The sequence below is a fragment of the Dromiciops gliroides genome, chromosome 6 (genome assembly GCF_019393635.1).
Source record: "Dromiciops gliroides isolate mDroGli1 chromosome 6, mDroGli1.pri, whole genome shotgun sequence".
NCBI lineage: Eukaryota > Metazoa > Chordata > Mammalia > Microbiotheria > Microbiotheriidae > Dromiciops > Dromiciops gliroides.
In genome coordinates, this window is record NC_057866.1 from 162,531,607 (window position 1) to 162,559,604 (window position 27,998).

The window sequence follows — 27,998 nt, forward strand, 5'->3', positions numbered from 1 at the left end:
TTTTGTTTTTATGTCCTATTTATTTACAAACATCTTTCATCTCTCCCAAAAGCCATCTCTTATAACAAAAATCAGAATGGGAAAAGGAAAAAAAAGCAGTTGAACAAAACCAACATGTGGACCACATCTGGCAGTATAAGCCATATTCTACACCCTAACCCCAACTTCCGCAAAGAAGGGAAGGGGATGCATTTTTTCAAATATATCTACTGGGACAGGAAATGTAGAAAAAAAAATAGGAATACTTCCCTTATTCCAAAAGAAAATTTTATCCCAAAACAATGGAAAAGTTTCATTCTAACTTTTCCTCATGCATCAGATGGCATCACTGCATTGCCTCTTCCTTAAACTCAAGATTAAAAAAATGAATTCTGTCTAGTCTCTAAAGAGGCAATACATTTCTTTGAGAACTTTCAAAAAAAATCAAGACTCAAAAGCTCTTGATGTTGATCTCCTTAGAGAAGACCTATTGTAATTGTATAGTCAGGCTTCTGTTCATCATAATACATATTTTTATGAATAGTTAGAAGCATTTGATTGTTCTTTTATTAAAGTTCAATCATCAATCCTGTGCTAATTTCCAAGTAACACTTATGATTTGGAAATGAGAAAATCAGGATAAACATACAGGGTTTTAAGAATATGATTTCTCCTTGATCAAAAGGAGACAACTCAGTAATGTGAAGAGAGGATTATATTAGGATTCAGAGGGACCTTCATTTGAATCTCTGCTTGACCACTTGCTGTATGGACATGATCAGGTTATCAATTTCTTTGGACCTTAGTTTCTTCATCTGTAAAATGAGGTTTTTGTATCAAATCACCTGTCAGGTCCCATCCAGTTTTTTTGGTGGTTTTTTTTTTTTTTGTGAGGCAATTGAGGTTAAGTGACTTGCCTAGGGTCACACAGCTAGTAAATATCAAGTGTCTAAAGCCAGATTTGAACTCAGGTACTCCTGAATCCAGGGCCGGTGCTCTATCCACTGTGCCACCTAGCTGCCCCTTCCCGTCCAGTTTTAATACTATGAGCCAATATAATCTGATTCCTCATCGTTCTAAATCGGATTTAAGATTATTATCAATGGAAACCTATCAGAGTTAGTTCTTACCAGGCATTTTATCTGAAGCAGCCCTTGAAGAAACTGCTAGCTAACTAAGAAAAAAAAAAGAAATATTTATGCTCAACCAAACATGCACTTGGGCTCTGTGACTTGTTTATTAAAATTCTTTATATGAAACATGGACTTTAATAATCCATTGTCATTAGCCTCTAAAAAACTTAATAAAGTCTCATCTACCTTCAATGTACTTCTGATGATCTCCTAGTTCTTTCATCAGAGTGCTGGACATCCTAGAGAGTATGTTCGCTGACTGACTACAACGAGCTCTGGCTTTTAAGATACATATAGGACAGAAAGAGCAGCTTTAAAACACTGTGAGACATTAATCATTGGCATGGTCATATTCAAATAATATTCCATTCACTCAAGATTTAGAGTGAAATATATTTCCCCCTTTCAAAGAGCCTGAGTGAATGAGGAGAAACACTTTTGACTGGCTGATCAAAGTTAACAGTTTAAAAAAGTTTGTCCTTTATTTCAGGATTGTTCAATAGGAAAGCTCCAGGTGGATTTCAGATAAGACAATTCATTGCTGACAAGTTACTTCAAAAATATTTCTAAAGGCTTTTCAATAATGCAAAAGAATTTACTGTGCAAATATGCTATGCATGAGGAAAAAAAAAGTAGAAATGGAACACCCACAGGAACATTTACCTTCCACTGCTCTTTTGAAGAAAACTTTGCAGCTACCGCAGGTCACCACCCCATAATGACATCCTGAAGCCTCGTCCCCACACACCAAACATATTTTAGAAGGTCTTGATGATGTGGTTGAAACGCTTCGTAAAGAAGAACTGAAAAACAAAACAAGATTGAAATTACATTACACGTAACATTATGGCGTAATAGTGTGAAGGAAATGCTTTGCAAGTTAGTTCTGAGAGCGACAACATGGCATATTGGAAAGAAGACAAGATCAAAAGCCCAGTTTGGTCATTCACAAGGGTCACTTTTCTGAACTTCGTTTTTCTTGTCCTTTTTGCTTTGTATCATCTAGCTCACAAAATTGTTGTGAGATCACATGAGAGGGGATAAAAGTGTTTTGAAAACCTTACAATTCTACAAAACTGTAAGCTGCTATTACTAGTTGGTAGTTTGGGCTTCCTCAATAGTGAGCCATAAAGTTAGAAAGAAATGCTCAGGATTCCCCAGTCTGTAGAGAAAAGAATAAAACTGGGTTTGAGAGAGGTTACTAAAAAGGGCTAGACGATCACTTTCCTGAGGTGGGAGGGAGACAGACAGACAGGAAAGTTTAGAAAGAAAGGAAAATACAAGAAATATGGATCAAATTTAAAATAGGACAGAGTGACACGTGGCATCCTCACACTGAACCTAACTGTAGTGTGCTCGCACTCAACTTAAGATCTAAATATCTTGCTTATATTATCGTTCTGTCTAGTTATTTCAGTCAACAATAATTTATTAAGCACTTATAAGCCAATCAATTGTATAATTGTATTAGGTAGATTAAATCATGGTTTTGTGAATCAACACTTCTCATGGGTTCTATTGATTTTGTGCTTATAACATTACAATATTTAATCTGTCCAAAGTGAAATTCCTGCACAGTAATTTTGTATAATATGGCATAAGTAAAACTTCCCAATTCCCAATAAGCATCTCAAAATCACATTCAAAATTCGTCTCATCACAGAGTTCATTCCTCCCAGCTTCCATATTTCTGTCAATGACAGAAGGCTTGAAATCTTAAGCATCACCCGATTCCCTCTTCAACACTACTGCCATCCAATCAAATCCCAATTCCTGCTGAATCTAAGACCACAGTATTACTTACATTTATCTATTTATTTCTACTCAAACTGCTACTGCCTTAGTTCAAGTTCTCATTTCTCTTATCTAGGTTATTTTAAGAACCTCCTAACTCATTTCACTGCCTTTAATTTCTCCATTCCTCAATCCATCTTTCACTCAGATGGCAAAATAATCTTCTGTCATTCACTTGCCCCAAATCCTTTAGTGACCTCTCAATGCCAATAGAATAAAAGCCTTAGCCTGGTATGAAGACTCCCCACCATCAGGATCTAACATAACTATTCTGCCTTATTTCACACTCCTCTACCTGATGTATTCTATATTTCCTTCAACCTTTGGCTGTTCTTCAATCTCATTCTCTCACACATCTCATTCCCATAGACTGTGCCCCATGCCTGGTCCTCAGATCCTCTCTGCCATTTGAAATCTTTCAACTTTCACCTCTTATGCAGATCAATCAACTGTCTTCTGAGTTCTAGTTCCTGGTCTCCAACTGCCTGCTGGATGTCCCACAGGCATCTCAACATGTCTAAAACAGAACTTTTCCCTTGCATTCCCACTTACCTAATTTTGTCAGGCACCCAGGTTTGTGACTTTGGACTTATCCTCCACTCTTCACTCTTGCTCATCAATCCCCTCCATAGCAAATCCAATTAGCTGTTAACTCACTTCTTCAATATCTATCCCCTCCCTCTCTACTCATGCCATAAACATCCTAGTTCAGGCTGTCAGCTCTCACATTGGACTACTGCAGTCATCTCCTAATAGTCTTCTAATCTCTCAAATGAGATCATATTTGTAAAGAACTAAGCACGGTGCCTGGCACATAGTAGGCACTATGATAAATGATCACTCCCTTCCCACCAACACATCTCTTGTCAACAAGTCCCTCTCATTGTAATCCATTCTCCACAGGGCTGCCAATTGGTATTTATAGGGTGCTATTCTCACGATGTCACTTTCCTGCTAAAGAAGCTTCAGTAGTTAGCTCTCCATTGCCTTTAGGAAACTATGAAATCCTATGCCAGGCATTCAAACCCCAATTTCCAATTTGGCTCTGGCCTTATTTTCCAGTGTGATTACATATTACTCCCCCTCACACACTTTGCACTCAACCAGACTTGCCAACATCCCCATGAATAGAAACCCTCCTTCCCAATAACTTCTTGACACTCATATCTCTTCAAGACAGAGCTCCTTCAAAAGACCTTTCTTGATTCCCCCAATCATTAGTGCCTCCTCCAAGCAATGCCCATTTATTTATCCCACAATGACTCTTAAATTTCCACAGAATTGGGGGGGCAGCTAAATGGCACAGTGGATAAAGCACCAGCCCTGTGTTCAGGAGTACCTGAGTTCAAATATGGCCCCAGACACTTGACACTTACTAGCTGTGTGACCCTGGGCAAGTCACTTAACCATCATTGCCCCCCCCCCAAATCCCATAGAATTAAATTTTTTTAAAGTAGGACTATTTCACTTTTTAAATTTGTACTTTAGAACTCTTAGATCCTAGCAGAGTACCAAGCTTAGTATCAAACTTAGTAACAATTCCCCTGCTGATTGATTTCTCTTTAAATTCCAGATTAGGTGCTAACTCCCCCATTGAGTCTTCTCAGGTGACTTTGACAGATTCTTAGTACTTTGTTCAGGCCCTCCACCCCTTTGCTCTTACCACAGTCCACCAGGTAGAATACTTTTTCTTGTACACTCTTGTCACACCTACTGGAACCATCAATTTCCTTAAGGAAGAGATTGACAACTTTTCATTTATCTGTGGCACCTAGCCTGGTGACTTACAGGTGCTGTTGCTGAATGCTGAAATGAATTAAAATTCACAATTTCACCAGTTCTTTACTGTGGACTTGGATGCTTGAGAGTATCAGGCCCTGGTCACCAAATGAATTAGTTTTTATTGTCCTTACACAAAAAAATCTACTCCATTAGAACAATTAGAAAACCATTAGAACAATGTTGTTGTTCCACTTGGATAATTATAATGGAATCTGACTTATATTTAAATATTATGAGAATAAAAACTTTAAACAACTTACTTACAAACACTGAAGAGAATTCCATATACATTGCATTCACAGATTTAAACACAAATAGGTAACATGAATCCTTGTCCAATTCAATGGATTAGGCCGTATGAATCCCCCTGCCCCATGCTTACTCATAACTTCTAACAACAGAATAGCAGCGTTTGGTTCTTTACTTTGAAATCAAACTGCTAATCTCATTATATTAGAACATAAGTTTATAGAAGGCAGACAGTGCTAATGAGGCCAGGGTTACAGGTTCAATCCCCATATGGTTTATTTAGCTTGGCACAGTAAAAACTCTGTTCTATGACCACAAACTGTACTCCAAAGCTCAACCAGCTGTCTTACAAATATAAATCATTATTCACAAGGGAGAATGGGCAACAAAGTGTGAATAGCTCAGCACAACCCATCACCATTACAAAAAAAGAAAAGAAAGAAAGAAAATCCAAAAGCACATTATCTGTTGGTACTGGGTCAGATATATGGTTCTTATATATGAAGAACAACACACATTATAGGCCACATGTTTTAAATAAATCTATTTTTATATTTTAAGGAAATAGATTTTAAATTTACTAAGATATTAGGCATTTATTTTAAAAATATTGTGTCTTTTGTGAGTATTTTATATGTCAAAATTAATTATTACATAAAACTCATAGTCTGTTTACAGTATTTGGGTTCTTGTATTGGAGAAAGAACACATCTAAGATACAGATGCCAGAGGGACCATTTTAAATGATATGGGATTTCATGACAAAGTTTTATCTAGAGCACGTTTTACATTTTATTTTAATAATACTTTATTGTATTTTTTCCCAATTACATGTAAAGATAGTTTTTAACATTCATTTTTGTAGAATTTTGAGTTCCAGTTATTTTCTTCCCTCTTCCCTCCCCATGACAGCAAGCAAAATGATATGGGTTATGCTGTACAATCATGATAAACATATTTCCACGTTAGTCATGTTGTGAAAGGTGAATTAGAACAAAAGGGAAAAACACAAGAATAAACAACAACAAAACACCAACACCAAAAGTGAAAATTGTATTTTTAGATCTGCATTCAGACTCCATAGTTCTTTTTCTGGATGTACAGAGCATTTTCCATCATGGATCTTTTGGAATTGTCTTGGATCACTGCATGGCTGAGAAAAGCCAAATGTATCACAGTTGATCATCAATGTTATTCTCACTTCACTAATTATCAGTTTATGTAAATCTTTCTAGGTTTTTCTGAAATCCGCCTGCTCATCATTTTTTACAGCACAATAGTATTCCATTATATTCAAATACCACACACAACTTGTTAAGCCATTTCCCAATTAATGGGCATCCCCCTCAATTTCCAATTCTTTTACAACATTTTATGTTTTAATGAAAATGTTCAATGTAACATAACAAATTAATAATTTCTACTTTCACTGGGGGCAAGACTTATTATACACATGATAAACAACCATAGACTATTACCCTGGATCCAGCTATCATTAATTAAGATTATTTATTTAAAATGTGTTTATGCCTATGAAAAAATATCATCCTATTATAGAGATCAGTTTAATTCTGTTGTTTCACAAATGCTCAAAATTGATCATTTTTCTTCTTACATTTTCCCCCAACAATATAATTTTATATCAACTTGTTTCTACTTTTCTGTGATTTCACTGTTGCAAGCCCTCCTTTCTGTCAATGCAGATCACAACCGTAAAAGGCCACGAGGTACAGTGTGCAAAGTTATGCCAGCTTTGACCTTTTTGTGGGTATAGCTGAAAATGGCTGTATTTTGGTGAGTAGTTTATACAATGAAAAAAAACCTTTATATTCCATATAAAGGGATTAGGAGAGAGGCAAAAAAAAAATGCTACAATGAAGACCTGAAATAACAAAGAGGCTAGTGGTTTGTTTCTCTTTTATTTGTTAGGAAACATGACTTTTAGTGCTGGTTCTGCTACTGATTTTGGATGGACTCTGACCACTTAGCTGGGTGACTTTCTCTAAACATCAGTTTTTTCATTTGTTTTTAATAAATAAAAACAATAGCTAAAAGTATATAAAATTTACATAATGCTGTCAAGTTTGCAAAGGGTTTTATATATGTAATAAGGGTGGGATATATTTGGTATGGACCCAAGTACAAATCCTTTCCCATTTTCAATCTCTCTCGATTCTTCCCTCATATCTATAAATCTTCCTAGATTTCCCCCCTTCCTTAAACATAATTACCATAATCCTTCTGTCACCTCAAATTATTATCCTGTATTTGTTCTTCCTTTCATAAGTGAGCTTCTAGGAGATGTTATACACTCAGTGTCTCAACTTCCTTATGCCACGGACACTTCTCAATCCTTTGTAATAAAGCTTCCAGACCCACACCTCTCCTGTACCATTATATCCATGATTACCAACAATCTATTAACTGCAAAGTATAATAGCCTTTGGAGAGTTCTGCATACTTTGTCACCGTTGATCACCCACTTTTCCTGGACACTTTTTACTCCCGTTTTTTCGTTCTTGTTCTACCTGTCTGAATGTTCCTTCTCATTCTCTTTCCCAGGATCATCCTCTATTCATGTTCCCCAAACCTGGTATCCGACAAGGCTCTATCCTGGGTATTCTTTTTATCTCTTATGCTTGGAACTTGCTCCTTCCTTATCTCCATCTCCTGGCTTCTTTCAAGTCTCTGCTAAGATGTTGTTGTCACTTTTCAGTCATGTCTGACTCTCTGTGACCCTTTTTTGGGCATTTTCTTGGCAAAGATACTGGAGTGGTTTTCCATGTATAATGATTGGAATGACGCCACCTGCTGGAGACTTACTGTAGGAAAGCTCCACCATGAGGAGAAGGCCTCTGAAGGCAAGACCATGCAGCTTTTCTTTGGCATCAGGAAGTGACATTTGCTTGTGGGAGGAAGAGGGGGTGAGGTTGACACTCTGTCTTTTTTCGTGTGGACTCTGGTTGAGGGTGGAGCTAGGAATGCTCTCTCCCTTTAATAGATAGATAAATCTAGGCCTCTTTCTCTTCACCAAATTCTTATTCTTCTTAATAAATGCTTAAAAGTCTAACTCTTGCTAAAGCTCATAATTTATTGGCAACCACTCATTAGATATTTTAGACAGACTAGCTAGAATTTTAGCCCCCTTACACATGCTCTTCCCTAGTTCATTTTACAGATGAGGAAACAGACAAATGGAGTTAAGGGACTTGCCCAGGGACACACAGCAAGTAGTGTCTAAGACCACATTTGAACTCAGGAAGATGAATCTTCCTGACTGCAGATGCAAGAGCTCTATTCAATGTACTATCTAGCAGCCCCTCTCAAATAAGGTCCAACCTTCTAAAAAAAAAACCTAGGTGGTGCAGTGGATAGAGCGCTGGCCCTGAAGTAAGGAGGACATGAGTTCAAATCTGGCCTCAGACACTTGACACTTACTAGCTGTGTGACTCTGGGCAAGTCACTTAATCCCAATTGCCTCTCACCCCGCCCCCCCCAAAAAAACCCCCACAACTTTTCCTGGTCATCCTTGATTTTAATGCCTTCCCTCTGAGATTATCTGTAATTTAACCTATACATAAAACATAACTGTTTGCAGAATGTCTCCTTTCTTAGATTATAAATTCCCTGAGAACATAGACTATCTTTTGCCTTTCTTAGCATTAAGCACAGTGCTTGACACATAGTAGGCATTTAATAAATGGTAGCTGACTGGCCAACTTTGCTATCTACATTCTGCCCTCTGGGATTTTCCTTTCTATAATATGAATTATCATCACTATCTTTTTCTTCCCTGAATTATAATAAGTTACCTGTTATTATTTTATCTGAATGTCATTCAAACAATTTATTTCTTCTTCCTCTACCCTTTTACCCCTTCGAACTTCAATATTCCTGCCTGCTGCAGTTATAATTTTCCCATTTAGTTTAACAAGGTTGGAGTCATCTTTAGTTCTTTTCTCCCCTTCTTCTCATGTCCAATCTATTGCTGAGTCATAAGAGTTATACTCTACAATATGTCATTGATGTAGGTTCCTTTAATTATATTCACATGGCCACTATTCTAGTTCAGGCCTTTATCTATCCTGGACAACTTCAATAGTCTCCTAATTGGTTTTCCTGCTTACATTCTACTTGTTGAACAGGCTTTACAACACATTAATTCATTATTTTAAACATACAGTGAGATTCACTCATATAACTACACTGTATAAATTACACATGGCCTACTAAAAATCAAAACCAGATTCTGTGTACAACATACCCATTTTGAAAAGCAACCTAAGTAAAATGTATCCTTCCTAACTCATAAAATGAATTGAAGAACTTTTAGCAATTTTTTCTTGTGTTTTAAGTAAACTTGTTTAGACATCGTATTTAACCTGAAATAACTAGTTCTATTTTTATTATGTTAGTGTGTTTTTAAAAATATACACACATATGATGTCTTCTTCAATACCAAATAATTTATTAGTACTTTCAGAGAGTTCGTCACTAACCAGATTTCTTTTTTTCACAGTCATTCATAATGCACAGAAGCACTAAGTACAGGTTATAACCTCAGTTGGATGAATAAAGTCACACCTAAAGATATCTGGCAGTCACTGAAGATGCTTTCTCACTAAGTTGAAAGAGATAAATAGTCTAGGAAATAGAAATTTTAAAGAACAATGACTAGTCATTTCCTTCCCAAGATACTCTTCTTCATCTTTCTTAATATAGTAGTTGTAAAACCACAATTCAGCACAGTTTATGCCATTAATAAAATTTGGCAGAGGAACACTGCTTAATAAAGTACTATCTGGCTATGAGGTATGTAATTTTTATACATGTTTTTACTTAAATGAATCCAATTTACCTCCAAATGACAATCATTTTCTTCTAAAACCAAAACACCACCCTATACGTAAAATAGAGTTTAAAGACAGTAAAACATCTTCGAAGCAGAATTAAAAACAAGGGAAAAGCAACAACCACAAACAGTGTAGGAACTGTTTGCATCTCTAGAGTCAGACACTAAAACTTCTGTATCCACTAGACTTTATTTGAAACTATACCAATCTTCACTAAGTAGGAATTCTTAATTTAATAACCATGATAATTCTTTAGCCAAAGATAAAATCATTTATTGTTGTGCCTAAATCAGCATTTGACTGAAATTTTCCCAAAGGAATAGGATAAAGACAAAAGAGTCAAACAGAGGAACTAAACACATACTACCTATTTTTTAATTATGTCTATAAACATCGAGGCCTGGTATGTACAAGGCACTGATGAGGATTACAAACATAGATACACTTAAAAAATATCTCAAAGGAGGAGAGAAAGAATTTGGAACTCAAGGTTTTAAATAAAAATATTAAAAATTGTTTTTACTTGTAATTGGGGAAAATAAACTAATAAATTCTAAAAAATACGCCCCAATTTATTATTTATTTGCTTTTAACATTTTCTTTTTTTCCAATTCCAAATTCTTTCCCTTCCCAACTAACTGAGAAGGCAAGCAATATATCAATTATACATGTGAAATCATGCAAAATATTTCCCTATTATCTATATTGTAAAAAAAAATCAAGAACATTATACTTTAATTTGCACTCAGTTCATCAGTTTTCTCTCCAGACGTAGATAAGTTTTTCATCATGAGTCCCTTGGAATTGTCTTGGATCATTGTACTGATCAGTCGATCATCATTACAATATTGCTGTTACTATGCACAATGATCTCCTGGTTCTTCTTGCTTCGCTTTGCATCAGTTCATATAGGTCTTGCTATTTTTTTTCTGAAACTACCTTCCTTATTATTTCTTATAACACAATAGCACTCAATCACAATTATATACCATAACAATCATATGGCATTCCCCAATTGATGGGCATTCCCTCAATTTTCCAATTCTTTGCCACTATAAAAAACTGCTATGAATATTTTTGTACATACTGGTCCTTTTTCCTTTTATCTTTTGGGATACAGACATAGTAGTGGTGTTGCTTGGTATATGCACAGTTTTATAGCCCTTAGGACTTAGTTCTAAATTATTTCCCAGAATGATTGGACCAGTTCACCACTCCACCAACAGGTTGTGTACCTATTTTCCTTCATCCCCTCCAGCATTTGTCATTTCTGATAGATATAAAGTGATACCTCAGAGTTGTTTTAATTGTCATTTCTCTTATAAATAGTGATTTAGAGCATTGTTTGATATGACTATAAATAGCTTCGATTTCTTCTTCTGAAAATTGCCTGTTTATATCCTTTGCCCATTTATCAATTGGGGAATAGCTCTTATTTTTGTAAATTTGACTCAGTTCCCTGTATATATGAGAAATGAAGCCTTTCTCAGAGAAACTTGTAAAATTTTTGCTATCATTTCATTATCTATGGGACCTTTGAGCAAAACGTAGTTTCTCAGATTCTTTCTTTAAGTTGGTCTTTTCTTTTTTGGCTTTGAGATCATGATTGTTACCCCTTCCTATCCCCTTCCCCCAACTTTTTGGTAGTTCAGCTTTGGTAGTTCATATTAAATTCTGCTCCAGACCTGTATTTTAAGTCTCTGTGTGTCTTTCTGCTTCAAGTATGTTTCCTGTAAACAACATATTGTTGAAATCTGGTTTCTAGTCCATCTTGCTATCTGTTCCATTTGATGAGTGAGCTTAACCAATTCACCTCCATAATTATGATTAATTACTGTGCATTTCTCTATATCTTGTTTTCGTCTATTTAATCTTTTCTCTCTTTTTAGCCTATCCTTCCTCCAAAGCCCATTTTGCTTTTGCTTTGACCACTATCTCCCTTAATCTGCCTTCCCTTTTATCATCCCCCCATATTTCTTATTCTCTTACTCTCCTATCTCCCTGTTGGAGAAGAAACATTTCTATACCTAATTTAAGGAGAGGGATGTGATTCTCATGAACAAGAAGGAACTAGTAGCATGTGTGCGCATGTACACTTCCTTCTTTGAAGAATTCCAATGAGAGTAAGGTTCAAACATTGCAAACATTCAAACTGGAAACTAAATTTCTGCCTCTTGAGTATTTTTCCTCCCATTCTATCCCCTGTTCAGAGTGAAGAAGGTGAGTATGAGAGCTTCAACAAGTCAGAAATGCCCCCTGCTACCCTTCTGGTCTTCTTACACCGTATTCCCTGCCATGTACTCTTCCATTCAGTGACCCTTGTCTCCTGGCTCTTCTACCAAGAACACTGTCTTTCTACTCTAGGAATTTTCTCTGACTGTTTCCTATGCCTGCAATGATCTTCTTCATCTCCCTCTACTGGCTTCTTCTGAATCCCAGTTAAAATCCCATCTACAGGATGCCTTTTCAAACCCTTTTTAATTCTAGTGCCTTTCTCTCTTTTAATTATTTCCTATTTATCCAGTATATGGCTTGTCTGCATACATATGTTGTCTTCCCCATTAGACTGTGAGCACTTTAAGGACAGAGACTGTCTTTTGCCTCTTTTTTGTACCTCTAGAACTTGGCAGAGTACCTAGCATATATCAGGCAATATTAAATGTTTAACAATTTATTGATTAATATAATAGAAATGATCAGGAAGTAGAAAAATGCTATCTAATAAAATGAGGAGCTAGTTAATACTAGAAACTGTAATACGGTCAGTAAAAACCTAATCAACACCATTTGAAAATTTTCTACAACATTATATATCTCAGAAAGATTTTTGGCAAATTGATTAAATTTGATTTTTTTGCCACTTTGGCAGCAAGCATTTATTAAGTGCTCAATATGTACCAAGTACTGTGAAATGGTCTGAGGATACAAAGAGAAACAAAATTAATCCCTGCCTTCAAGAAGTTCATATGTTAACATGAGAGAAGAATATGGAAAATAAGTGTTATAAAACAAGCTAGATACAAATAGATGAAATATAATCTCAGAAGAGAATTTACTAAAAGCTCAGGATTGGGAAAAGACCACAGAGCAAGGTAGGTTTTGAGCAGAATTTGGAAGGAAGGCAGGTAAACACCACTTGAAGACAAGTAGAAAGAGCCCTACAGGCTTGGTGAACATGGAGGCAGTGATGGGAGTGTCTTGTGTGAAGACCAACAAGTAGATAAATTATAGAGCATGTTGGAGGGGAAGTAAAGTGTATTAAGACATGAAAGGTAAGAAGGGGACAGGTTTTAAAAAGTCAAACAGAGGACTGTATTATTATTTCGGCTTGACTAAAAATAATCCTGTCATTTTTTTCTCCCAATATGTGTGTTAATTCAAAGTAAAATAACACAGAAAACATTTACTATAGTAGGGGGTGAGAGACAAAAAGGAAAGATACCAAAATCAAAGCAGTTTTATGACTCAGAATATTGTTAGTCAATGGATAGTAATAAAGATACTACCATGCTGGTCTCCAATTTTTTTTTAAATATAAAAATGATCCTTTATTTTAAAATGTTGAAAAATATTAATCAAATGAGGTGAAACAGATGTGAAACAAAGTGTCATATTTCAAAAAATTAACTAGAGAATATTCAGAAGCAGATGAAATAGAACGATCTTTTCACTGAAGCTTATAAAGAAAATAATAAAATGCAATCTTCATCTAAATGGTAAAGGAGATTAAAATAAATTAAGAAAAGGGGGTTGTTTTTTGCATATGTTAGGTACTGCCCCATAAGTATGCAAAGTGTTTCCTGAAAGGCATGCAGCAAAACACATTTGTATAAAGAAAAATGATAAAAATCAACTTGCAAAGAAACAAAGTCTCTCAGAATAAAATGATGAGAAGAGACACAGGATGTTCTGAGGACTACATTAAAAAGTGACCCTCAGATAAATATACTGAGAGAACTTATTTAAAGCCATAGTAAGGAATGGAATAAAAATGGTCATAGGGTATTGTGGTATTAATTATATTAAAATAATAACAATAATAATATGAAATTGGGGTCAGCTAGATGGCGCAGTGGATAAAGCACTGGCCCTGGATTCGGGAGGACCTGAGTTCAAATCCAGCCTCAGACACTTGACACTTACTAGCTGTGTGACCCTGGGCAAGTTGCTTAACCCCCATTGCCCTGCCAAAAAAAGTAATAATAATATTAAATTTGTTTGGGGCCTTTTGAAGTTTACAACTGATAAACTGTAAATCAAATGACTATTTGGAAAGCATGGGAAAATTATATGTAGATTACTAGATTCGTTCCTTATAGAAAGATGGATTTCTTGGCATTTACTTCATAAGTTAAAGATGACTAGTGACCATTAGGAAGCCCTGATTTGAAGGACTGAGCAATATAAGAAGCTAAAAAAAGAAGATGGAAAGGGGTGGGGTTAAAAAAACGAAGATGGAGGAGGAGAAAGGAGAAAAGGTGATGAAGAAAGAGAAGAAGGATGATGAATGGGAGGAGGGAATAATGAACAAAAACAGTGGGGGTGGGTAAGACAAGTAGGCTGAGCAGAGGAAGAATCACAAGGAATAACAAATAGAAAAGGCTATACAGCTGACTTTGACTCTATACAGCTATGATGCTGAGAGCCTGCTGATCGGAAGAGAGGCACTGCTTTGCATGTTGGTTGTCAGAAAGGTTTGGTCAGCTGAGAGAATCCTGACAGATGTACAGAGCTGTCTAGCTTATTGCTCTGTAGAACCATTAACTCTTTAGACAGGGGTAACCTCTTAGGGGTGACTGGTTGTTCTCTGTAGTCCTCTGTGGTTTAAGAGGGAGAAACAGAGGGGAGGGAAGATAAGTTTTGAATCAGTTTTTCTGTGAGATATGGTGCTTATTAGAAAAGAGATTTTTTACTAGAAGCTCAAGGGAAAAAAGCAAAACTCTGTTGAGTGAAGAACAGCTGGATGGGCTTACCCAGAAAACCAACCTAATGAGGTTTGCATTTCTCTGGCTTAAGGGAGATACCTGAATAAATGAAATGTTGATTTTTTATTTTATTTTATTTTTTGCTAATAGAGCACAACACTTCCTCATCACCTTGTAAAAGGTAGAAGTAACCTAAAAGACCTCATCACTGTTTAATTGGCTCGAGAAAATTAGAGCTTTTCCCAGCAAAAGATTGTTTGAGGACAATTAGGGGTGAATTTGGCAGAGAAGCAGTTTTGCATAGTATAATTTGTTCCTGAAGAGACCAATGACACCGAGACATGCTGTCTAGAGTTGAATCTCCCTTGGCTTATGAGTTTCTCCATTCATATACCAACATTCTAGGTTGCTATGAGCATGTGTTCATTTTCCACCATGGATACTATATGCATTAATGGGAGAATATGGCATAGGTTAATGGTTAAACTATAGTGTTTTGATTATTCCTGCTTTGTCTTTTATTGAGTAAATTTTATAATTATTATTGCTTTTGTCTTATTATTTAGTAAATATCAACTGAGTAATGGCTGAACAAGTTGTGGCGTATGATTGTGATAGAATACTACTGTGCTATAAGAAATGATTACCTCAATGATTTTAGAAGAACACAGAAAGAGTTGTACAAAATAATGAGCAGAACCAAGACAACATTGTATACAGTAATATCAATATTGTTTTAAGAATGACTTTGAGCAAATAAGTTATTTAATATTTAATAAGTTAAGTCTATCATAAATACCCAAATTAACTGAAGGACATATGAATAAAGACACTATCTGCATCTAGGGAAAGAACTGATAAATAGAAGTATGTCTAGAATAATTTTAAATACATACACACAAACACACATATGTGTGTGTGCATAGTGGTAGCCATCTCTAAGGTGGGAGAAGGAAGGGGAAAAACAATTTACATGAGAATTTTATTGTATATTTGAAAGGAATAGCAAGTTGTGCATAGATTTGCAGTTTCATGTGCAATCATCTTTTTTATTTTACAATATTATGGAAATGCTTGTTTTAGTCCATAAATTAAAAATAAAATAAAAAATTTAAAAGTCAATTTTTCATTTTGATTGATTTTATTCAAATAGGGAACAATAAGATGGAGGCTAAGGATTACAGTTGTGAGCAGCAGAAATATAACTTCTCTATCCTGTCACACATACCAAAGTTAACCCTAGAATCCTACAACAGAGTTTAAGTAATAGTAGTGTGATCTATCTCCTTTTAAGACTCTAAGACTTACTGATAAGAGTGAAATTGGGAGTTCATGTCTGGGCTACACACAACTTCCTGTGGAATATCAAGGAGAAACTTAGATATCACTATTATTATTACTGTTCAACAAATGTTTTCATGATGTCTCTTTCTGGAATAGAAATATAAAGGTGATGATCTAAATGTATGCCTTAATGCAAACCACCATAAAAGAGCAGTTTTGCATCTAAAGAGAATTAAGAAAACACCTAAATTAATTTGAATGTCATGTGATCAGCTTAGATAGTCAAGTGAGATGGAATGATTTTTAAAAAATATTATGAGGGGCAGCTAGGTGGCGCAGTGGATAAAGTACTGGCCCTGGATTCAGGAGGACCTGAGTTCAATTCCGACCTCAGACACTTTACACTAGCTGTGTGACCCTGGGCAAGTCACTTAACCCTCACTGCCCCACACCAAAAAAAAGAAAGAAATGGGACAATATATATATATATATATATATATATATATATATATATATATGTGTGTGTGTATATATATATGTGTGTGTATATATATGTGTGTATATATATATATATGTGTGTATATATATATATGTGTGTGTATATATATATATATTATATATATATATATATATATATATATAAAGTGTTTTGCGTTTAAAACAAAAGCAAAAATAGAGCACTAAAGGCTGCTGTGCCAGCCCACAGGACACATGAAATAAAACAGGCCTAGAAGATGTGAGTAAATTCTTGATAAAAAATGGAGGACTATGTCTTGGACCTGAGAAAAGGAAGTACAAGAAAGTCAGGGGCTAAAGCATGATCAGGATCTAGGGAAGACAAAAGCAACATAAGTAAAAGATGCAGTGGGTTAAAAGGCAGATTGGATCCAGAGACTAGAGGAAAAGGCAAAATAGTAGGCAAGTACTCAAGAGCCAAATCACGGAGAAGCCAGAGAAGCCAGAGATCAGAACAAGGTAATGAGTCAAGACTTGATTAGCCATCTCCAGTGTAGATTCAGTGGCAGTGCACAGGAGAAGAGGAAACTCAGAATCCTACTGGAAACAGGACCATCCTATATGATTTCTTACTAGGACAAGTGGGGTCAATCCAAGACCTTCATTGCTGCAGTCTAGTAGATACTGATAAAGAACTTGGGTATGTAAGCAGTGTGGTAGGAACAAAGGTTTAAAGAGAATAATTGATCATCTACATAGAGTCAGATAATAAGGAAGGTGAGAAAAAAATAAATCTGTTAAAAAGAAATCAGGTCAGTGAAATCAGTAAAACTTTCAGAATATGGTAAGTATTTTGGGGGTAACTTCTGTTAAGAACAGATGGTGTTCAAAAAGACAACTGGCAAATGATTTAGCAGATTACTGGGAAGGTGGCTATATACAAGTCTGGTCAGAAGAGTTATCTAAAAATGGCATAAATTGGAAGGAAGCTGCTAAAAAAGTTTCAAGAAGGGAACAAGGAAACTTTGGTTACAAATGAATTTCAGATATAGGGAATATAATTCTGAAGTACATAGGTTTTTGTTATTCAATTGTGACTTAACCATGTTTGGGTCTTTATGAACAGTAAAATGCTTGTCTAATTGTGACAGGATGATGCCTTCAAATTAAGTTAATGAAATTATCTAATAACAACAGAAGACAAACATTAGAAAAAGAACTTTTTTAGGTCAATTGCTCCTAGTTGCACTTACTAGTTGCACTGGGCTAAAGGAAAAGCATTAAATACAAAACTTTTTAGGAAAAAATTATTCAAGAAACCATAATTTTTCATCTAGTAGCAAAGAAATGATCATCAAGAGCCCAAGGGTACTCAAAAAGAAGTCAGATGCTACTCCTTAAAAGAATAAAAGGAACAAAATTTCAATTCTTTATTCAGAATTCTCATGAGTAATAAGAGAAAGCACAAATTGGAGATTGGAATAGATCATATATTTTAATACTTTCCAGTGATAAAATCACTTTATATATATGATCCCATGACTTGCCCAGGGTCACACAACTAGCAAGTGTATGAGGCCACATTTGAACTCAGGTTTTCCTGACTCCAGGCTCAGTGCTCTATCCACTGTATCATCTAGCTGCCCTCTGTAATTTGTACCTACCTGCTAAATACAGTGGCATGTTCTCAAAGTCATTATGACTGCTCTCCTTCAGTTATTCTCAAGTTATCGAATAATCCTCTTCCAATATGTGGGGCCCAGAAGTGTATATAACATTCTACATGTGCTTGTACCAGAACAGATGCATTACTGCCTCCCTAGTGCCGGACATTACACTTCTCTTAATTCTGCCTAAGATTTTGTTAGCTTCTGTGGCTGTAATGGGCATAGTCGACTCATTGTGAACTTGCACTCCACCCAAATTCCCATATCTTTTTCAAATGAACTATCTAGTCTCACCTCCCTTGTGTCATTAATTTTCTGAACCCTTCAAAATTTCATCTTATTGGAATTAAACTAATGGTCCAGCCTGTTAAGATTCCTCCAGTGAGTGGTCATTATTGACAATGCCATTTGCCATATAAAATGGAGATCTGTGGCTCTGGGACAATTTTCTTTTTGGCTGTTATGATGATATGCTTCCAGTTAGTTCCAAAGTTTCCCTGAATTGTGGATCACATAGGAGTACATGAGTTCTTATTAGTCTGGAGATCTAGCCACCATTTTAACTTGGTTTCTATAGGATAACGTATTCATGAGGTAGAATGGATAGAATTCTGGGCCTGGAGTCGGGAAGACCTAAATTCAGACAGGGCCTGGGTGGGACACTTCCTGGCTAACTGTGTGACCCTGGCCAAGTCATGTAAATGCTGTTTACCTCAGTTTCCTCAAATGTAAAATTGAAACAGTAATAATACCCACCTGCCAGGATTATTGTAAGGTTCAAACTGCTTAGTGTAGTACTTGGCACATACTAGGCATGATATAAATGGTAGTTCTTATTATCATCATTACCATTACTTTAAACAATCAATTTACAAACAGATATTCAGCATATAGCCCTTTCAAAAACTGGGATCTTCCCCATTTACCAGAAAGGCTTATGAAACCTGAGGGAAAATATAAACTCATTGGTGACCTCTAAGAAGGTCATAATTGAATATGCAATTAATAAAATGCTAGAGCTTTGATGGATCCTCATTTTGTTAACATAGTTATACCTTCTACTAGTAGAGACAGAAACTTATCCACATCAGTGTGATTCTTGTCCGTGTCTTTCCACAAATCCTCCATAGCGGAGGATAGAACTAATGATAGAATTAATGGGCGGAAGAAGGTCATTGTCCTCTGGCTGTTTTTTTTTACAAGAAAAGAATCAGAGGTTACTAGTATTGAAATAAAATTATTCCTTCATTATCTTTGATGATAACTTGGCTCATCCTTTCATAAGCTACCTAAAGACAAGGACTGTGTTTCATATAAACTCTGTATCTCCCCAATGTCCACCATACATTCTTTTGCACAGAGTAAGGCCTCAATATATGCCTGTTGTATTTGTAGTTACATACACACACACACACACACACACACACACACACCCCTCATTATTAAGCATATGTGTACACACATATGTGCAAGATAGGTGCATTATTACAAGCAATCACTCCCTTCACCTTTTTCTGTTTCTATTTTTACTCTAAAATTGACAGATAGATGAGGAGGAGTCAATACAAAGAGAAGGTGTACAAATATTTGATTATGTACTTACATTCTTAGGACCAGACCACAGACTTCTGCCTAGGGTGTTCCCAATTATTTAGACATCTATATTGTTTTATCTGCTCAATTCAGACGTTTCTACCCTTTGGCTCCCACCTTCAAATATTCTGCAAAACTCTCTTAACCAGTTTAGGTGACTTCTGACTCACCCACAGACTGAATAAATACTGTGTATTAACTATTTCTCAAATTGTAAGAGCTGCTGAAATGAATAAAATGCAAATGTATTTATGAATGTTACTGTATTCACCATAGTTAGTTGAACTTGTGTTTTTTCAATGGGTTTAGTTTGGTAAGGTGGTCAGCCTCACCTTTTTTCATCTCTAAATATCTCCTACTAAGGGGGGAAAGGGTTGATATCTACAATCAAGTAATAAAACAACTCACAGAATGCCTAAACTTACACTGACACAGTAGAGCATGTGGTAGTGGGAAGTGAGGATGTTTTGAGAGGAAACAAAACATTTTTCTTTTCAAAATATTTGTGTGTGTGTGTGTGTGTGTGAGTGAGTGAGTGAGTGAGAGAGAGAGAGAGAGAGAGAGAGAGAGAGAGAGAGAGAGAGAGAGAGAGGAGAAGAAGAAGAAGAAGAAGAAGAAGAAGAAGAAGAAGAAGAAGAAGAAGAAGAAGAAGAAGAAGGAAGAGGAGGAGGAGGAGGAGGAGGAGGATGCAGGGATTGGAATTCACAATACAACCTCAATAATTGAAATGTATATTGGGAAAAGTTTAAGCTTAAAAATTAAAGAACAGACTTCTAGAATTTTACTCCAAGAAATGTAGCATTACTATTCTGAAATAAAAAAAAAAAAAAAAAAAAAAAAGATGAGAATAAGAACCTTTCCAACCTACAAGATACAGGTGACCCATTTGAACAAAGGAGTTGTTTTAATGGATTCAGAAATCCATATTTGTACCAAGCATTATCATGATGGACTTTATTTAGCTCAAAAATACACAATGATCGGGGCAGCTAGGTGGTGCAGTAGATAAAGCACCAGTCCTGGATTCAGGAGGACCTGAGTTCAAATATGACCTCAGACACTTGACACTTACTAGCTGCATGACTCTGGGCAAGTCACTTAACCCTCATTGCCCTGCCCCCCCAATACACAATTATCACTATGATAAACAAAAATACCTTTCACAAATTGAATAAGTCACCTATCTTAAGCATATATATATATATATATATATATATATATATAGATATATATAGATATATATAGATATATATATATAAAAGCACTTTCAAATATATGTAGATGTTATGGTGACTAATAAAATAAAAATTCCTTTAAAAGTATTACTGAATAGAAACATTTTATCATGTAATTTCTCAATCAATAGATATTAACTATATTTACAATTATGCAGTTACCACACCTATAATTTGAGAGTAAACAGAATTTATTTTTGTATTAGGAACAAAGTTGTCCCACTCAGGATGAGAAATACTCCTGTAGATTATAATATAAATGGCTCACAAACCTGTTTCCCTCAGTTTCCTCATGTATAAAATAAGCTAGAAAAGGAAATAGCAAACTACTTCAGTATCTTTATCAAAAAAACTCCAAATGGGGTCACAAAGAGTTGGACAACACTGAAACAAGTGAACAGCAACAAAAACCAGCAAGTAAAATTAAATTAATTTAAAAAAAGTATTAAGTTCAGAGCACTGAGTTTAGCCCTGGGCAATACCAAGAACAAAATAATAACTTGTCCTTATAGAAATTAGGAATTAACAACAAAACAAAGATGCTATAAGGTTTTGAATTGCTGCCTCTTAGAGATTACACCAGCAACTAATGGCTCAAACATCTTCTTTATAACTCCCATATATACATATTCTTATATATGTATAGGTAACATGGCGTTGTGGATAGAGAGCTGATCTAAGGGTCAAGAAGATCCAAGGTAAGGTCAAGCTTCTATCATGTCCTGGCTATGTGATCCTGGACAAGTAAATCACTTTAACCTCACAAAGTAAGACTGTAAATTGCAGGTAAGTTAATAATATGCATTATTAGAAGTTCCTCACCCACACAAAGGAAATCAAACCTCTAGTAAAAGCATATCTAGTCTTGCTCTCTCTCAGGATCTTGGGTGCCATATCACTGTCTACTAGATGTCTTCATCTCAATGAACAGGGAACTCCTATATTGACTTAGATTTTAAAAAGAAACTTACAGAAGGTGGTAGCATGGGCAATTAACAAGATGAATATGAGTGTGGCAAGATGTGAGACATGCTAATACTAAAAGCTGAGGTTGGAAAGGAAGCTAAGGACAATAAAAATATTTTTCCTCTTAAAACTTGTATTGGGAGAAGAACAAAAAAGGTTGAGTCTGCTTGGCATTGATGTGACCATAATTGATTATAAAGAAAAAAGCAAAATGGCTCGATTCTAATTCTGCTCCTTTGTCTGCCAGAGAGAATGGCTGTACTGGAAATGCTAGAACAGACACAGGTAACAAGGAGAAGACATCCAGGATAAGTAAGGAGATAACAGCAAAAAAGTATCCCTGATGAAGTCATCTGGTCCAGATGAACAACTTCCTCAGGTACTGAAAAAACTGGCAGATGTGATTTCTTGAGTCACTGTCAGTAATAGGCGAATGATAATAAAAAACAGAAGAGGTACTACGAGACTAGAAGAACAAATGTCTTAGGTGATCCTGACTGATTCCTGGAAAAATTCTGGGATGAATTCATTGGAAAATTCTAGGAAAAAATCATTGATAAAATGATTAGTTAAGATCTAAAAAAAAAGGAAGCCAGCATAATTTTATCAAACAACAGCCTCATTGTTTTGGGGTTTGTTTGTTTGTTTTTTTTTTGACAAAGTTACTTAACTGGAACATGAATGATGCAGACAAGGCTTCCCTAGATTGTTATCCGTGTATTTAATCAATACAATTTTTGTGAAGATGGAGAGATGTTCACTAGATAATAAAACAATCAGTTGGATTCTGAACTGACCAAATGACAGGTCTTAGAGTAATAGTTATATCTTTGTCAAAGTGGCAGCAGGTTTTCAGTGGAACGCTAGAGGGATCTATAATTGGCACAATAGTTTTGGGGCTTTTTTTAACCTTCACTTTTATCAGTGTCACAGATAAAGGCATAGACAACATGCTTATCCAGTTTTCCCATAATACAAAACTGGGAGAGAGAGATCACCCACTGAATGACAGTCAAGTTCCAAAAGGCTCTTCACAGGCTAGAGTACTGAGTTAAATGAATCCAAAAAGATGAAATTCAAGGAAGCCAAGTCTAAAGTCTTATCCTTGGGTTAAAAACCAATCAGCCACAGAAGTCCAGGATAAGAGAGAGAACGAGAGACAACAGTTTGACTACAAAAGTTCTAGAGTTTTAAGTGGACTACAAACTCAAAATGAGTCAGTTTTGCATTAATGAATAGCTGGGATTTGAACTCATATCTTCAAACTCCAAATCTGGCACACTCTTTTCCACTGTACAGCACTGTTCTCTTATGTAACTTCCCTTTTACCTATAGCAAAGACTGTTAATAGTGCTTACATTGTGATCACTACTGCAGGAAGAAGTTTAAATGTCTTGAAAGGTTGTCAGGACAACCAGAAAAACATTCGTAACCTCAGGTTCAAGTGGTTTATTGTTTTTCAGCTGAAATGTATTTACATTCACACATTCAATGGTTTACCTTCCTCTTAAGATAAGTCAAACACTAAAAGAAGTTTAACTTTTTCTTTGAACAATTTAACTATATAAGAGTTTCAAAATGTTAGTGTAAAAAGTTACAAAAACTAAGTCATCCACAAAAAATGGAAACATAAAAATAACCCAATCAATCTCAGGTTAAGGTGATTTGGACTCTGAATAACTTGCGCGTGCGTGTGCGTGTATATATTTGTACACATATAGAAACAGCTATTACTTCACATCTTAGCACATCAATTTAAATTAAATCGTTATTTATTTGTGTTATGAATAATGAAACCCAATACTAAAATGCAGATTACAACCAATCTATGGCTGTCTATCCTATACCTCTTTTGTCCATACCTTCTCACAAATTCACCACAGGGGGAACAGTGGGGGGCCGTTTCTTCCTTTTGTGGACATCATGATGATGCCAGTGGAGCACTTTTCATTCTTCATGATGTGACTAGTCCATTTGCTCTTCCTAGCTCACATATATTTCAGTGACATGTTTTTTACTCCTATTCTGCTCCAAAGTCCATCACTGGCTGTAAGCTGCATTTATTTCACATCCATCACAAACCTCTTGACTTTTCTCTGTGTGATATTCATTTATTATTCTTCAAAGACTGCAAGTGACCATCTGTCGCTTGCAGGGACAAGTCACCCTGTATGAGAGACAGGAGAGCAGTACGTGTCAAACAAGTGGAATGGCCACTCTCCTGACCAGCATCTCCCTTCAGATCCTGATGGAGACCGCTCAGGACCCTGAATCTAAGAGTCCTGAGAACAGTAGCGCTTTCAGCCCAGAGCCCTTAGCCATCATCCTGGGAAATGTAGCCTGGCAACTGCTTCTACAGGTGCTGTAGACACAGCTACAGAAGACTCAGAAAATAAAATCCTTGTCACTCCTTGGCACTGTCTAATGGTTCAACATTAGAAATTGATAAGAGTTTATCAGTTCCCATAACATGTGCTTTACCACAGTACCTTAAGGATCATGGGTCATTCCAATTTGACTTACAGCAGAAACCTTCCATATGTATTATCTCCCCCATTACACAGTGAGGTAGGTCCTTGAGAACAGGGAATTGCTTTTCCATTTGTATCCCAAGCACTTAGCATACTGTTTTGCACACAGTAAGTACTTAAAGAATGTTGTGGGTTTTTTTTTTTAATTGACTGATCATTCATGTGTCACAGTATAAAAGAATACCAACTGATTCCACATAATTAAAAGTTGGGGTTGTTCAAGGAATTTTATCATTTCCTAAAGACAATCCAGCTTGTTCATCTCCTCCTGTTTAATGTGGGGTCAATCCACTGCCCATCTATATTGTCTATCCCAAATAAGCGCTTTAGATTGTCTATTCAGTTGCATGTCATGATCTGGGCAATAGCCAGCCAGCCAGTGAGTGAATAAGCATTCATTAGGTGCCTATGATCTTCATCTACATGGTCTGTCTTGACCAAATTTTTAAGTGATTATATATTTCTTCCAGGAGATTCTACTATGTTCTATGGCTTAATATAGCCAATATTATGTCATTCACAAACAGGTGCATCTGGAAGACTTCATCATCCAAGAGGAATTCCATCTTCAACTTAAACTATGTTCTGGATGTCCTCTGTTATAGTGGAATTTCTTCCATTGTAGTTTGCCTCTAGCAAACATTTATCTTTCTCTTTTATGTCTTGTCTGATGTTTGTAATCAAAACATCACTGAAAAGTTGTGGTGTTTTTTCCTTGTCTTTTGAGGAATCTTAAATGATTTTGATGTATGGATAAGTGCCACCTTATTAAAAGTGTTTAATATGATGTTTTGCTCTGCTGAATCAAATGCTTTTTGATTTAGCAATAAGTAAAAAGGAATCTTGTATTTTTACATTTTCCAGTCAATTCTGAGAATGGTGAAAATGTAACCCACTATCAAAGCCTGCTTGTTCTCTAATATCCTCATTGAGGATGACCTCAATTTGCATATCAATGATTTTAATAAAGATCATATACAGATGAGAAAATGAATATTTAGGTCAGAAATGTATATTTTCACAGTTAACTTTTTTTTGTATAAGGTTTGAAGCTTTTTCCTACCTTTGGTATCTTCACCTCTTTCAAGTATTTTGTGACTGTATGATTCAATGACCTCAAAATTGGGTCATTTAAAATTCAGATTTTCTCTGTGTTAAATCTAGCCCCCAATCTTTGTTCTATTTTGGTGTCATTTCTATCTTTCATATAAACACATCTAGAAATAAATTGTTAGAGCCCTTATGTGGTGGCTTTATTTTCCTTGATGATGAAAATTGGCATAAAAATCTTTGCAGATCTTTCCATTTTTTGTTCTAATTGTTTTCATCTTTCCATTTCTACTCTGAAATATCCTTTGGATACCTCTGCCTAGTTGGCTTTCTTGTCAAGCTTTCTTTAAAATGGTTTTATTCTTCACAGTTTCTTTCTTATTCATTAGAATATTTTGATGATAATCATCCATCTTTTTTCATAAGATTTAAAAAATTATTTATATACAATATAAACTAGTCAACTAATGTTGACTTTGGCTTCCAGCTCTCTCTCTTTCTCTCTATCCCCTGTCCCAGCAAGTCATGTGTTTGCTTACAAAGGTACTTTTTAGATTCCCTTCATCTCCTTTACATAGCAATAAACTTATATCGGTTAATCATCTATATTAAAAATTAGAATGTGTTGATGTCATTTCACTTGTATATTACCATTTCTATTATCAATTACTTCTTTAACAATAGAACTAGCTGTATCAATGCAAAAATATAATTTTCTTTGAAATAAAATTTTATTCTACTATCTCTGTTCTCTTTATTGTACAGATTTAAATGTATTAAGTCCATTTATACAAATATATTCCTTCAAAGTATTCTTAAATTCTGGTTCATGACATGGCTGTTTCGATTATATGCTCTATCTTTTTTCTCTCTATTATTCTTTATCCTAGCTTTTCATTAATTCAGATCTTTGCTCTAACAAGTCAATGGTAGGACTGTACACAAACAGCTGTGTGCAATAATCAACTATTTCCTATATATTAAAATGCGATCAATTCCACTTTTGTAGTATTATTCAATGTTTGCAATGTCTAGCCTTTACACATTCTTTTCATGAAAGTGTTCGATTTAAATGCAAAAGGCTATAAAGTCTGAGTCCTCTCTCATCTCTTCTTCCTGACCAGTGCTTTTCCAATATATATTTTCACTATCCTCATGTATTTCCATCTTTGTACTAAAGTCACCGAGCATCAAAGTATGTTATCATTTAATTACACAAGCTACAAATATTCATCATGAGCAATACAATAAGACATAACCAAATTTCCCATGAAATAATGTTTCTTGTTGACTTTAGCTATAACTAACTCCTCTGACTCTCTGAGTACCTATGACCTATTCTTCCACTTAGCTACAACTTCTTCCTTATATTTTTGATTATAGAAACCATATCAAGATTGATATGACTTAGCACCTCCAGCAGTATGTCCACTCACTATTCAATGGCTAGGTAGATCAAATTTAAAGTGCCAACAATCAAGTCAAAATGTATAGGTGCCCTAAAATGATATCATAACACGGTCTATTTTACTGTTCCATGTTACCACCATGCCTGCAGAAGCAGAAGGCAAGCACAAAGGACTAAGTACTATTTTATATTTTCCTTAGTTTAAATAAGTTGGCATAGCCAAAGAATTCTTCACCAACTGGCTGGCTGATTCAGTTTATTATGGGGAAAATAATAATAATGTCCATAATAATTATATAAACTCAAAATGACCACATTTGTGGTACATTAAGTTACCTAAAGGACCTATCTATGAAGAATTCACTTATATTCTATCTACTCAACAAGAGAACTTTATAGTGTTGATTTATATATAGGGGAGGAAAAACGATTAAAGGAATTTCAGTTCTTCAAAGGAAAACTTTCTAAAGTTTCTGAGGCTGATTTTCTTCATTTATATAATAATTACCATTGATAACCTCTGCCAATTCTATAAATGCTTTCCTAAATTTTTTTAAACACAACCTAAATTATAAAATCTTATATTTTCATTTTGCATATAAAGTCAAATTTTATTTGTGTAAAAAGGATGTTCATTATAGAGGCAACCTGAGAGAGGCTATATAATATGTTGGAACAATCATTCAGCAAGAAGCTAGGAAACCTAGGTTCTAGTCCAAGACCTTTCACCACTAAACTGTTGTCATCTGACCTCTCAGGTGCCTCATCTGCAAAATGAGGCATTTAAGTAAGATAATTTTCAGTTTGAAAATTCAATTCTTTTCATATTTCTGTGCAGTAGTTTCTATAGAAGGGATAAATTTAGATCATGTAGATTTTCCACAATCCATTCTGCTGGATGGTTAAAGCAGTGCAAGTGATGCTTAAAAGAAAAACTAAGAACTCAAGAAACCTTCATGATACAATACTGATACTAGGAAAGATAATGTGAAATCTACTCTTTACATAGCAAAAATGTGTTTATTTTAATCTATGGGGGAATGGTTTTGCTTGTTTCTTTTTGTACAGATTAGCTGAAATATGATATAGGAGG

At 35.3% G+C, this 27,998-nt stretch overlaps 1 protein-coding gene across 6 annotated transcripts in view; it reads right to left on the minus strand.

Moving 5' to 3' along the window:
* Positions 1-27,998, minus strand: part of NR3C2 (nuclear receptor subfamily 3 group C member 2) — a 383,963-nt gene that overhangs the window by 176,096 nt on the left and 179,869 nt on the right. For all 6 annotated transcript variants that reach the window (XM_043971516.1, XM_043971512.1, XM_043971511.1 and 3 more), the window contains exon 3: positions 1,776-1,915. In XM_043971516.1, coding sequence (XP_043827451.1) covers positions 1,776-1,915 — 140 coding nt within the window. The remainder of the gene's footprint in view (positions 1-1,775; positions 1,916-27,998) is intronic.